At 44.6% G+C, this 14,737-nt stretch overlaps 2 protein-coding genes across 5 annotated transcripts; both read right to left on the bottom strand.

Annotated features, from left to right (window-relative positions):
* Positions 1-2,569: 2,569 nt before the first annotated feature.
* On the bottom strand, positions 2,570-14,430 carry LOC135163218 (uncharacterized). Of its 4 annotated transcripts, XR_010299088.1 has the most exons (4): positions 13,641-14,430; positions 12,576-12,834; positions 12,067-12,502; positions 11,884-12,002 (listed from the first exon to the last, which is right to left on the bottom strand). XR_010299088.1 is itself a non-coding variant. In XM_064122458.1 (3 exons), the coding sequence occupies exons 1-2, from the start codon at positions 13,720-13,722 to the stop codon at positions 12,608-12,610; spliced, it is 309 nt and encodes a 102-aa protein (XP_063978528.1). In that variant the 5' UTR covers positions 13,723-14,430; the 3' UTR covers positions 2,570-3,360; positions 12,576-12,607. The 4 variants fall into 4 exon arrangements, 2 of the variants coding, with proteins under 2 accessions (XP_063978528.1, XP_063978529.1); XM_064122458.1 differs by lacking the exons at positions 11,884-12,002; positions 12,067-12,502 and adding an exon at positions 2,570-3,360; XR_010299087.1 differs by having other exon boundaries at positions 12,067-12,834.
* Positions 11,310-11,880, bottom strand: LOC135163453 (uncharacterized). Its single transcript, XM_064122903.1, has 3 exons — positions 11,739-11,880; positions 11,524-11,661; positions 11,310-11,433 (listed from the first exon to the last, which is right to left on the bottom strand). Exons 1-3 carry the CDS (start codon positions 11,873-11,875, stop codon positions 11,310-11,312), a joined length of 399 nt encoding a protein of 132 aa, XP_063978973.1. The 5' UTR covers positions 11,876-11,880.
* Positions 14,431-14,737: the final 307 nt, after the last annotated feature.

Raw genomic sequence — 14,737 nt, 5'->3', positions numbered from 1 at the left:
TACCAAATGATTGTGTCTTTTTTGACACACGGTGCAAGTAGCAGCCTTACAAACACGAGTCTTGTGATTGTTTTTGAAGCAATTCAAACACAAGTGTAATTTGCGAGCAATGTCAATACGATCTGATATAGTTAGAGCAAGGAATTTTCCACATTTCTCAATGGTATGTGGATCTTTGCAAATGGGACAAACCTTTGACTCTGTGGACGTCAGTAGTGCTTGAACCTTCTCACTACTGCGACCGTGCGTCTTGTACCCTCCATTTCTTGGTCTGGATTGCGAAGTGCTGGCCGTGCTGACGGTTTGACTCCCCAGTGATGTCTTAACGCAAGTCAAACGGGTGGCTTGATCTCTTAAAAATTGTAAGATATCCTCGTATTTAGGAACCTTAAGTGTTTTTTCAGAACGATTCCATTCTCTTTCTGTGTCTTTATCTAGTTTGCTTAATATAATGTAGGAAAGCATAGTGTTCCAGCCATCAATGTTCTCCCCCATTGCCTGCATTGCGTAAATTTGAGCTTGAATGTGGTTAATTAATTTTCTAATCTCTTCAGCAGAGCTTTTCTTCATGGTGGGAGTTTCTAATAAGAGTTCGCAGTGACGGAAGAGTAGAATGTATTCGTTATCGTACGTAGACTCAAGTAGTTTCCAGGCGACCTTATAATTTTCAGCGGTGGTCTGGAATGGACGAATCATCTTTTCTGCTTCTCCAGTGAGTGTCCGCTTCAAGAGATCAAATTGCTGATATTCGGAGAGCCCGTGACGATTGTGAATCGTCACTAAAAACCAATCTCTGTATGGACGCCAATTTTCTAATGCTCCATCGAATTTCTTGAGTTCGGCTTTCGGTAGGGAAGACAGGTAATCCGTCGCCACAGGATAAGCGAGAGTAGAAGAAGGATGAGCGTCATAGGGGAATTTACTCGTACTCGCAGCTTCGCGGTGGGGTTCTTTGAATTTTCTGATGAGTACCATCATGTCTTCATAATCAAACATAATGTTTTCCGACTCATCTGCGTGGTTTCCATCGGGTTCTAGAGCCATGAGCTCCAACTCCAGTGAGGGAAGTTTTGTTAATTCTTCGTTAATCTTGAAGAGATGCTCATCAATGTGTTTGGCAGTTGCATATAGACCAGAATTGGTTAAATAATTAGATAACCTGGTGATTCTAGCCTTTATTCGCCCACGTGCTTGAACTAGAGTACTTCTTTTTGCCTTTTGTTGCTCTGTTAATTCAGGCATTTTGATCGAGATCGATAGGGGTCGATTTACGGAATTGAAGGGACAAAAAGAGGATAGACTGACGATTCAGATAATAATGAGCTTACCGTTGATGGCCCGTGATACAGCAAAGGGAGGTAGGTGGATGCGATGTCGCCGTCACAGCTCCTCGTTGACCCAGGGTTCAGGTTTTCTCGTCACGAAGTTAGATATCGTCAGGATTCTGCTTTATCCGCGTCATTTGTTTCCAACGCACAATTTTTTATGAGTTTTTTTTTGTCAAGACTTCGATTTTTAGAGAATGCACTGCACTAGTTTTTATTTTAAACTAATTATCCGGCTCGAAGGACCATACATATGTTCGGGGTACTTGCCGCGATGGTCTGAATGATTCTAGTCACACGATTGGATAATCATCGGACCCTTCTCTGAGATTGTACGTCTCAGGTATATCAATGATACGGCAAGGTGTCTCCCAAACTGCTGCAAACGGATAGTGAGCCGAAAGCAGGAAGTGTTTTTTTTTGATTAAAATTTTGACAACTTGAAATAACCGAAACGCGATTTTATTTTTCTGATTTTAATTTATTCATACAATGGTGATGAGTTTACAATTTAAAGGAAACTGCATATATCACAAAAAAAAAACGGATATTAGTATATAAAACAAAAAAGAGAGAACAAGTCTAAAGGTCTTGTCTCGACGGAGTCTTAACGAGTAACTAACTCTCAATCTATCTTAAAAACTATCACCCTAGAGTCTAAGAGAGTAAGGGGAGAGAATGGTCTTTTCGAACAGAGAGGGGAGAGAAAATTTTATTGATTTGTTGACGGAACTAAAAGCATTTTGAGTCTTTTATTGAGGGAATAATAAAGGTAAAAATTCAGAAAGGGAAGAGTTTTGGCGTAAGGTAATTTCTACCTGAAACCCAAAAAATAAAACAAATTATGACCGTTAGTAACTGCTAAGTGCAAAATGAAATTTAAGGGATTTTAGTAATCCCCAACACATTAAGGAAAACCTGAGAACTATAACAGGTCGTCTTAATTTTATATATATAATGTTCACGACCGAACATATTTATAGACGACCTAATCGTGGCACTGGAAAGGAAAGGGGAGGGAGGCACGGCAATTGAGAGAGGAAAAGGGGAAAAGGTATATACGTTACTATATGCGGTTGACGCGGCAATGGTGGCAGAGGAGGGAGAGGAACTAGCAAGGATGCTGAAGACTATGGAGCGGTGGGCTGGAAAAAATAAAATGGAAGTGAGCGTGGAAAAAACGAAAATAATGATACTCAGAAAAGGGGGCAAAAGAAAAAATGAGCCGTCATGGGACGCCTGGCAGATGTGAAACATCGTGTGTGTACAAGTAATATGCATAAAAGATAATATTATTACAGGAATTAAATATAGCCTAATGAAAAAATGAAGTATTACGAGATTCTTACAGTAAATGGTAACTTTATTTAACAAACATTTATTTACATGATATAAAAATCCGATATTAGTATCAAGTTGCCACAATTCAAATATTTTCATCTGTGGCTTCAATAATAGTTATATTCGATTTTTCCTCTGCCGGTATTACTGTGACGATTGGTCGATGATAACTAAAGTACGTTACAAAAGTATTGGATGAAACACCATCAAGATATCTCACAAATAGAGCATCTATTGTTGTTCTATATTTGGTAGTAGATTCTTTTGGATCGTTATTGATTTGCCATTGAAATTCTTTTTGAAGAAATGTCATTAATGGCATTGATTCAGCTCTTGCAAAATTTACCTTGAAATATGCAGCTAAAAATAATGGTAGTTTATGTTTATTCGTTTTAAGAATTGTTGAACCTGTTTGACTATAAGGAAATAACCTTTCATGTAAAAATGAAATGATATGATCCATTTTGTTATTAGGTGAAATGTATATTATAATCATAATTAATTCACTTCCGTCTTGTAGTTTAACATGTGAAGAACCCATATATCCAATAGATGCAATAGTTTAAAATAGTCTGGTACTATTCGATTAATAAAGTCTTACACAACATTGATAGTATGCCTTGTGTTTAACTGATCAGGGTGGCGTCCAGTTTCAATAATAATATTTTGTGATCCCTGTGATGATTGTTGGGAACTGAAATATTTAAAACAATATGATATTAAAATACACAATGTGACGTATTGGCCTCCGCCAATGCGTCGTTTTTTGAAAATCGATGCCCAGACATTGGTCAGCAGTCCCACGATGTCTTGGAGACGCTGTGGTCAGCTGCCCCAGTGTTTGGAGGATCGGTTTACTCCCTGCAACGCCATTTGGACAAGGGACTGAACAATCCAACGGATGTTTAGACCATTGTCACCACCCAAATGACGCCACAGCAGGGATCAAATAAAGCAGTTTCAGGGCTTTTGGCACGTCCAGTATACTGTGTGACTGTATGAGTCTTGCGTCAATGATGACACAAGACAATATTGGTGCAAAAAGCCGTGGAACTGCTTAGATCAGCGATTTGGACTTGGAGGAGATTTTTAGAGTCTCGCAGAGAGACAGATACCTTCCAGCAGCAGACCAGACAGGGTCTTCCGCTGCTCGTAACCGCGCTCCAAGTCCAACTCATAACCACCTAATAACGCGATACCGACCCACTCGCGCAAGGAGTGTATACCATTAAGATCAAATATATATATATACATTTAATACATTCCGCGAGTGAGATTATTAAGTGTTGTTCCCAACCCGTCACCAAGACACCCCTCCTAGAAGAGTGAAGCCGAAGGGCTCACCGAGATCTAGCCGGACGGGGCACGACGGCCCAGCAGAAGGGGACAAGACACAGGAGTGTCCCATCACCATCAGTCCCAAGAGGGGATATATATATACACCAGCTACTAGTAACCGCTAGTAGCATCCAGAAATATATATATAACCCCTTAGTGAGTACACTGGGAAAAATACGAATCAGTTTGGCTATCCATTGCACCAAAAGAGGGGGTAGCCAAACTCCAAACGTCACATTGGCGCCCAACTAGTTTTTGGCACTCATCAGGAGATAGTGCAGAAGAATTATGTGACACTAGAAGTGGGAACACACTGAATTACGCGTACGGAGCCGACGGTCGACGAAGGAAGGAGATTAATAAATAAAAACACAGAACCCCAACCAACACCAGAGAAAATTAAACCGACAACGCAGACCGATAGCCGAGACGGGAAGTATAGCAGTGACAACGCTTGACACCAACACCAGGAACAACCCAACGCCAAGCCAGGAGCAGCAGGAGAAATTTGGGACAGGACAACTCGCCAACAGCGGTACCGGAGACAACTCAGCGCCAAACCTGAAAAATAAAATCATCATTAGCAGAGACAACAAACGAGATCCGGGACAACAGGATGAATATCGGACTACTGACAATCGTCATGGGACTCGCGTAAGTACTGAACAAGCTTAAAAATTCCTCCTATTCGCACACCGCGATCTTTGGCCAGTCGGACCCAACGACGCGACCGACGGAACCGAGACTCGCGACCATATTTAACACACACAGAATTAAATACAATAGACATGGACGGCGCGTCAAACGAAACCACCACGGGAGGACCGACGGAACCGGTCAACCGCGAGACGACAACAAGTAACCCGACGGCAATATCATGCGTAGCAAACACGACAACCACATTCACAACCTTACAGTCGAGAATAACAGCAAGTACGGTCGCACCAACATCAGTCGGTATTCCCCAACCTTTCGCGTTCAGTTCCCCAATACCAGGGAACATTAGACCAGAAATGGGACAGATGGGTCCGCCCTACAGAAATAATCGATCGGATTTGGGATTAGGACCATTTAGCCCTATGCTAGGAATGAATTACGCGATCGGGAGACAAGAGTTGGGACAACAATTTCACAGGGGCAATGGAATCGGTAGATCGGAAAGGGTACCCGGAAGCCCTATGTCGGAATTGAGTGCGAGATTTGGAAGGGCCAATTTCGGTCTCGGAGGACCGAATACGGTCCCTCAAAATACCTTCGAAGACGGGAATGTAGGACAGGGAGCTTTCTCAGGTCACGCACCACAAGCTCACGGATTGGGCTTGGGATACAATCCATGGGCAGATCACGGCTACGGAGAAGATCAACGAGTGAGGAATGCAATAAGACCATTGCCGAAATATGAGGTAGGGGATGATGTAGAGAGATTCATCACCAGCCTGAATATGTCACGAAGACTTTTGAGGCCGGGAGATGAGCTAAATTTTCTGCACCAGTGCCTGCCAAAATTCGGTCCGAAAGGAAGATTGGCGGTAGAAAGCGCGCTAACAAGCATAAACTCGCTCGATGACCTTGTCACAAAGCTTCGCTTATCATTCGGAACTAGGGAAAACCTACATCAAATTCTGGGAAAAATGTCGCGCCTGTATCAACAATACGGAGAATCGGTCACAGATTACGACGTGCGATTCAGGGCTCTGCAATTAAAAGCTCAAAGTCGACTTGACACGGATCCGACGGCAGATTACGGGATCACGATCCACGGTATTAAATTAAATATGAGGGAAGCCTTTCTCGCCGGACTCAGAAGAGACATCAAGAGTATGATGTTTCCCCTGACTCCAGCATCTTTTGACGAGGCCGTCGGACTCGCGGTCACGATCGAGTCGAAAATAAATGAAACCGAGGATTTCGAACAGCTACGGAGGCTGCATGCAAAACCAAAACAGTCTCAAGGGCAAGGGAAGATTCGAAGAATCGAATCAATCGATGATGACGCGATTGAGGCTGATTTGAGAGCGATGAACATCAGGTTCACAAACTCCACAAAATCCGACGGACAGAAACGCGCAGTCCGAAACGAAAAGAACAAACCCGAGTACAGAGGGGGAAAACAGTCAGACAAACGGGTGACGAAACCTAACACCAACGATAACGTTTGCTACAGATGTGCCAAACCGGGGCACTATGCACGGGATTGTAGAACCCCCGCTCACCTAATAAAAAAACAACGTCCAACGAATAAAATCGCGACTGAAGAAAAAAGAGAAGACCCAAAGAACGACCAAGAGGCGGTCGCTAGTAGCAGCCAAAATTTAAACTAAAAACGAGTCCAGAAGAGCTGCGCGATCTAGGACTCGAAGACATGGGCGAGTCAAAAGCGCAGTAAAAAACAATATATAAAACGGCCCATGTAAATTTCCGCGTAATGGACATACCTCCCACCCAAGTACATCTAAAGGTAGATCGAATGAAGGGAAGGGAGGGGAAATTCTTTGTAGACACGGGAGCGGATGTCAATCTAGTACGATCAGACAAACTCAGTCCGGAATTAAGGATAAATCGTGAAGAAATAATAATTATTAAAGGGGTTACACCGGGGAAATCGAGAACGATAGGGTACGTAACTCTGAACGTAGAAGGAATCGAAGACAAATTCCATGTCGTCGATTCGAGTTTTCCCCTTTCAGAAGATGGAATGCTGGGCAGGCCATTTCTGAAAAGCAGGGCAGTCAAAATTGACTACGGGGAAGACACCCTTACAATAGGGGAGGGGATACACACGTTTTTAAATACGGAATCAATTTCCCTTCCGCCTAGGACAATTAAATTAGTCTACGTCAGAGTAGGTAAATTCGACGCAGAAGTCGGTTACCTCCCGCGAAGGGACATCAAATCAGGGGTGTACTTCGGGGATGCGATAGTGAAACCTAGGGAAGGTGTAGCTTTTTCATACGCGTACTATACCCGGGAAACCGAAGAACGAGTTAAAATTCCATTTGTCGACTTAGAAGAAATAGAGTCAATTGCAACGGAAGCGGAAATTAAAGCATTCAGCGAATCAGAGAGTTCGGAAAACCGGTCGGAGAGAACCAACAAAATAATGGAAATGCTCCGGCTGGAAGGTCTGGATGAGGAAGAGCAGAAAGAAGCAGAAAATTTAATAAAATATAATCCTTGGGTATATAAGCTTGATCACGAAAAACTAAAAGAAGCCAAAATACCGGGATATCAAATTAAACTAAAAGACGACGAACCCATCGTAGTCCGACAATTCCGCCTGCCCTTCCACATCAGAGACAAATCTAAAGAAGAAATAGATACCATGCTGAAAGCCGGTATCATCGAACCCTCTGACTCACCGTATAACTCGCCAGCGTGGATGGTTGCGAAAAAACCAGGCCCCGACGGAGAGAAACGGTGGCGTATGGTAGTCGATTTTCGTCGACTAAACGAAAAAATGGTCGCGGACGCATACCCACTACCCAATATCACGGATATACTCGACCAATTAGGGGGCATGAGATACTTCTCAACATTCGATTTGGTATCCGGATTCCACCAAATCCCTCTAGCCCCGGAGAGTCGCCCCAAAACAGCCTTCTCAACCACGGGAGGACACTATCATTATACCCGAATACCAATGGGCATTGCGAACGGTCCACCAGCCTTCCAGAGGTCAATGGACGTAGTATTATCCGGACTACAGGGGGCAGGGTTATTTGTGTACACGGATGATATAGTCGTCTATGGAAAAACTTTAGAAGATCATAGAGAAAAATATAAATCGTTCGTGGACAGACTCCATGATGCACAAATGAGCCTGCAGCCCTCTAAATGTGAATTTTTAAGGGAAGCGGTAACCTTTTTGGGGCATTGCGTCAGCCACGAGGGAATAAAACCTAACCCCAAAACAATAGAACCCATCCTAAAATATCGAAAACCTAAGGATAGGAAGGGAATTAGAGAATTTATCGGATTGGCGGGGTACTATCGGAAATTCATGGAGAATTTTGCGACAAAAGCACGCCCCCTAACGGAACTCTTAAAAGAAGAGGTCCCCTTTGAATGGGGAGAAAAACAAGAAAATGCATTCACAGGAATAGCCCGAGAAATAACGTCATACCCCATACTACGACACCCAGATTTTTCTCGACCGTTCATCGTCACGACCGACGCATCAGATTATGCGGTCGGGGCAATCCTCAGCCAAGGCAAGATAGGCGAAGATCTGCCTATAAGCTATGCCTCGCGAGTAATGACAAAACCAGAAAAAAACTATACAACTACAAAAAAGGAACTCCTAGCGATAATATTCGCGATTAGGCAATTCCGATCATATTTATACGGAAGAAAATTCACCCTGATAACCGATCACCAACCACTAGTGTGGCTGAGGTCAACAAAAGACCCAGGGGCCCAATTACGTCGTTGGGCAAATGAATTAGAAGAATACGATTATGAAATCAAATATAAACCGGGAAAGTTAAATTTAAACGCGGACGCGCTATCACGAAGCCCGATACCTGAGGAGACAGAAGAAGTCACTCAGGAGAAAACCGTCGCAATCATAGCCGGAATGAACGCGCAAATTTGGAACGTAGAGGTCGGGGACGCGATATGGTACACTATCAGACCAAGTGGCCAAAGAATAGGACCATGTGTGATCGAAGAAATATGGTCAGATAACAAAGTACTGGTCATGCGCGGCGATAGACCAGATATCGCTCGGGGGGAAAACATTGTGGCAGTGAATACCCCCCCGACAGACTGGAACACAAGCGAGACCGGGATTGAAGCGGTCTCAGCTTACGTCGACATAAAGGTCGGTGATATGGTATGGCACAAGAAATTCTCACCATATCACACGGTGGGACCACACGAAGTTATCGCACTCCTTTCGCCCGACGTAATTAAAGTCAGAACAGGGAATGTCGATACACACGTGTCAAAATGCCGAGTCGTCTCAGTAAACGAAGAACCAAATAAGGGTCCTGGAACGACTTCACACGGAAGCCAAGACGCCGGTCGCCCAATAGAAACCCAAGAAAACCGCCCGACAAAAAGGAAGCGAGGACGCCCACGAAAAATTCCTGTTAAACCAGGGATACGAAAACGGCCCTCGAAATTACCAGCAGTTAAAAGAAAAAGAGGACGACCGCGAAAAATCCCACTCGAAGAAATATCTACAGAAGAGGAAAATATTGCAAAACGCCCAAAAAGAAACACGCAACCTCCTCAGCCAAATGAAGAACCGGAAACAGAAAGAGAGAGCTCTAACCCCGGAAGCGAACCCGGAAGTATATTCGACCCCACACAAGAGCCAATACCAACGTCAGATGAAGATATGGGTCGACAAAACTACCAAGAAGATAACGCAACACCTGACGAGGGAAACGAGACGACACTCGACAACCGAAACGAGATCGACAATAGTCAAGACAGAGAACCACTGGATGACGCAAATTACGATGCATGGGAGCCGCCGACGGACGCTGATAACAGCGAGGGAGAAGACCCCCCTTTCGTCGACAACGAAGAGCCACCAGAGTATCAACTTTCTGAAGAAGAAGACAACGAGAATGTCCGACACTCTCGAATGCACGTGACGGAAGAAAAACAAAACTTCGCATTTTTTCTCCCAGCATCCGGAGAGCCGGATAACGCATGCCTTAGGGTATTAATCGAAAAGGAATGGATACAGGCGGAAGAACTGACGTCACAACGGTGTCAAACGGGAGAGGTAATTAAAATAAGGAAATCCGACAAATGGGGATTTGGCCTGGTCATTAAAGATGACTCAGAGGCAGAAGTCCTCGAGGATAACATTGAACGAACCCTAGAAATATTTCTCGAGCTAATAACAACCGAAAATATAGAAATAATAAGAATGGCACGCGACTATGATTGCCTATCGGGACGATCACGAAGAACAATCAGAACGACCCTAAAGGAAAAATTACGCGGAACCAACATACAAGTAATATTATGCGCAAGATTACTCGAAGTGCCGACTACGGAAGATCGCATTTCCATCGTTGAAGAAAAACATACATCAAAGATAGGAGGACATAAATGTATCACCAAAACCCTATACGGAGTGAAACTCCAATACTATTGGAAAAACATGTCCCAAACGGTCCGGGAATACGTGAACCTCTGCCAAACCTGCCAACGCAAGAAACTAACGAGGGAGAAGGCCCGCCACCCCATGATCATTACCGATACACCAATCGACGCGTTCGAGAAGGTGTCTATGGACATCTATGAGCCCTCCGGCAGGAGCTACAGGGGATATGCATACCTATTGACAATGCAGGATTGTCTAACGAAATACGCCCTAGCCGTGCCATTGAGAACGGAACGAGCGGAAGACGTAGCACGGGCTCTCGCACGCAGATTAATATGTACATTCGGCGCGCCACAGGCCCTCTTGTCGGACAGAGGCACAAATTTTACAAGTCAGATCACCGCGGAATTTTGTAAATTATTTAGAATTCGCCACTGTCTGACTACCGCGTACCACCCCCAATCAAACGGATCCCTCGAACGCAGTCACCATGTCCTAACCGAATTTCTAAAAACCCAAATCGGAGATAGCGGAGACTGGGATAAATGGATAGATATGGCGATGTTTGCGTATAATACGAGCGTACACGAAAGCACGGGATTCACCCCTCACGAGCTAGTTTTCGGAGTAAAACCACGCGTACCCTCAGCAAGATCGATCGAGGGAATCGGAGGCAAACCCTATCGCGTATTATTCCAAAAATTAACCGAAGGACTAAAAAGAGTACGCGAACAAGCCCGGATAAACCTCATAAAATCGAAACAAAGATCAAAAAAATATTATGACCGAAAAGTGAGGGAAATATCGCTTCAAGTAGGAGAATATGTTTGGCTCTTTAAAGAGCCCAGAACGGGAAAAAGGGACGATGATTGGAAAGGACCATACCGTATTCTGGAAATTTTAGATCACAACAACGTGAATATCCAAATGGAAAGAAGATCAAAAATTGTACACCGCGACAAACTAAAGAAAGCGCGTCTCAGGGAAACCGAAAACCGCCCCGATAACTGAAATTAGAAAAAAAAAAACGAAACGACGAAATATTACCCGTTTTTCGAAAATTTCCGATATATATAAAAAAAAAGGGGATATAAAATAAAATAATAACTCACCAAAATTGAAGAAGGGGCATCATCTAATTTGGCAGCAGTTGACTCCGGAAACCGAACTGGAGACGAGCTGGATGGGGAAAGAAAAAAAACAACAATGAAATTTTCAGAAAATAAAAAAAACATATATTAAAATATTTTTAGAAAAAAATTAAAGAAAAAAATATAGATCCTGGACGCAGTAAAACCGGGTACGATGGCCGCATCAGGAGAAAAGAGGATTCCTTCAGCCTTAGACACCGCGAAGACGATCCTAGAAAAAAAAAACAAAGTATAAAAAGATTGGCAAAAAACGAGGATCATGATCAGGAGAGACAAATAGAAAAGGAAAATAAACACATACAAAGGCATCCCCACGAACATGCTCAAAGAAGGCAAACCAGTCGTACTTGTCGACGATCTCCTCCCCGAGAGTAGGATCCCCGGACAAATATCGTAGATATTCCAGAGGATCATCCCCGTATTGATACATACGGGGAGCCTGAAAAAAAAAAAAAAAAAAAATATACCACAAATTTGGCATCAGCAAAAAAAAAAGAAAAGGGGAGGATAACTCACCACCGGGCAGGGACCCTCAATAAAGAGACGGGGGAGACAAAAATCACCCGATAACCATAGGCGCAGATTATCCTGTCGCCGAACCTCACGAGTAATCCCCATCCTGAGGATACTCTCCACACGATCCCAACAAGCATCGTAGAGAAGGTTAAACAGGAGACACGGGGCAGAATGGGAGAACAGAGGGACGCGATAGTAATCCTCCACCGTCAGGGTAAGCCAGAGTTCGGTAACCTCTTGCACGGTTTCCCAGGGAAAGGACTCCTGAACAACAAAGGGGAATATATATATTAAACAATAAAAAAAAGAGAGAGAAAAAAAAACTTACCAAAGATACCGGGAGAACTACGTCAAAATCCCCAATCTCAAAACCCGGAATCCAGAAAGGATGGCCCGTCATCTCACTAGAATCTCGCTGGCTATTGAGGAGATCGACCAACCCCAACCCAAAATATTGGCCAGACCGGATGGCGGGAAGAGTAAGAGCTATACGGTACTCAAAAATTTCCCGTGGAGCCCAAGAGGGAAGAGGCTCTAATAACAACTCGTGGAAATCATAGCATCGCGAACCACCACGAATCAGGGACCCAACGAAGGGAACCGTCTCTATAAGGTCCTCCAACACCCGCACAATCGGATCACCAGCGGATAACACCATTATATGACAATAAAACAAACCACAAACGAACGACGTGACAGACGGACAACGACTGAATGACCACACGTCAACGAAGAACAAAAAGGGAGAAGAAAAGGAAAGATTCCTAGAAAACAGATTATAAACACTCCACACAGCATAGAGGGTAATGATAAAAAAAAAAAGGGGGATCAACTTACCAACTATGGAGCAACACCTGAGTCAGACGGAATCACCGACGACTGTCGGGATTCTGGGAGACGACGTCCGGATCCACGACGACGTCCGGATCCACGACGACGTCCGGATCCTCGTCGACGACCGGAACCTCGAGGACGCCCGGCACCTGGGCGAGATCAGGACAAATGGATAATCGACTTATCCAGTCCCGGGGCGTGAATCGACGGGACCGACGAGCCGTCTGTCGACCCGATCCATACCCCGATTCGGGGCGAATCCCTAAGAAAACAAAAAATAAATTAAAAACGAAGGGGAATAAATTATCGTGAGTAATAAATTAAACCAAATTTGACGAGACATAAAGCCTTCCCCAAGAAGCACCACTGAAGGAGGAAGAAGCGGGTGACGTGGGCCGTCCCCCTCCTTCCCGCGGTCCCCTACTCGCGACGTTCCCACTTGAAGGAAGAAGCGCGTGACGTAGGCCGTCCCCCTCCTTCCCGCGGTCATCTACTCGCGACGCTCCCACTTGAAGGAAGAAGCGGGTGACGTAGGCCGTCCCCCTCCTTCCCGCGGTCACCTACTCACGACGTTCCCACTTGAAGGAAGAAGCGGGTGACGTAGGCCGTCCCCCTCCTTCCCGCGGTCCCCTACTCACCACGCTCCCGCTTAAAGAAAGAAGTGGATGACGTAGCGCCCCCCCCCGCAGTCCCCTGTTCTCCAGCCTTATTGTAAATGGACCCCTCAATTCCCCCAAAAATTAGAACCACCCCTTTTTAACCACAATCGGAAATCAACATTGAGCATATATCACCGTAAATACGTTTAATGTTAAATTGACCCGTCCTAATAATTAATAACTAGAAAAAAAAAAAGGGGAAAATAAACTCACAAAAAAAAAATTTTTGTTAATCATAAATCTACCAGGCTTGGATATAGCCAAATTAAAATATTTAAATTATTACGCCATAAATAGACGAGCCAATTTATCACAAAAAAAAAAACATTTTTCTTTTTCTCTCAAATACCCCACGGCCAAAATTATAAATATTTAATGCAATTTAATAATAAAAAAAAAAGGGACTTACCGGTAAAAGCACCGCCGGTGGAAATAGGCTCATCCCCATTTGGTGATCGGGACACCTTGCTTAGTAATCCGTGTTGAGACATCCTTCACCAATCGAAAGAGAAAAATCCTCACAAAAATATTTATACACGCACTCACAAAAATATTTAGACACGCACCCACAGAAATATTTATAAAAACTTCAATGTTCGTCAAATGTCACCAAGCGACTGGTGACACACGCCCCGCAATTGCGACCCGATAATCCGACACCCCACCCCCCGGAAGAGCATACTCTTGGGCACCAAGAAAGACGTCGGGCGGCGCCCGATATCGATACCGAGAAAAATTACCAATCAATCTCGCTGGCGCACCAACGACGATTATTTAAATTTCGAAATTCCCTAGGGACACCCTCGTTCATTGTAAATTTACACTAATTTGTAAAACATTAATCTATTTAGAATTGTGAATTAGGGTAGCGAGAAGATGAATGGAATTGGGCCCAGAAATGATAATACGGATGATTATCGGGTGCTGAGAGAAATCTTACGGTTTTGGGGTAAAGGTTATACATTGATGCATGAAAAAAATATTGCGTATTTTACTGGAATATAATTCCAGAAATTAGAGGGAATAAAGAGATGGGGTGAATATATGCGTCCCGCAGGGGGTGTCATGGCGGGTAAAACCGCCCTTACACACGGGGTGTGACGACCCCGCGGACCCTGAGTCGAACTTGGTGTAAGGATTGGGATCCCCCTTTTGGGGGGTCTCAATAATTATACCAAGGGGGGGTTGCGGGTGCAGAGTGAACCCCTGTGCCCAGGGGGGGTTTCGGAGGGGGGTGAGTCGCGAATTGGGTCGCGAGGGAGGGCGAAATCGGCCGGTGGAGGGGTGGTTCCACGTGGTGGAGGAGCGGGTCCACGTGGTGGAGGGCGAGATCGGCAGGTGGTGGGCCGCGAGACCTACCTATTGCGGGGTTTGGGAGGGGAGGGTCGCGGTGGGGTGGGCCGGACTTCGGGAGACGCGAGGGAGGGCGAAACCGGCTGGTGGAGGGGTGGTTACACGTGGTGGAGGGCGGAATCGGTTGGTGGACGGGTAATTCCACGCGTGGGT

This window comes from Diachasmimorpha longicaudata, chromosome 6 (assembly GCF_034640455.1).
Source record: "Diachasmimorpha longicaudata isolate KC_UGA_2023 chromosome 6, iyDiaLong2, whole genome shotgun sequence".
Classification (NCBI taxonomy): Eukaryota; Metazoa; Arthropoda; class Insecta; order Hymenoptera; family Braconidae; genus Diachasmimorpha; species Diachasmimorpha longicaudata.
The sequence above is the reverse complement of the archived record's forward strand: the minus strand, read 5'-3'. Positions and strand labels throughout refer to the sequence as shown.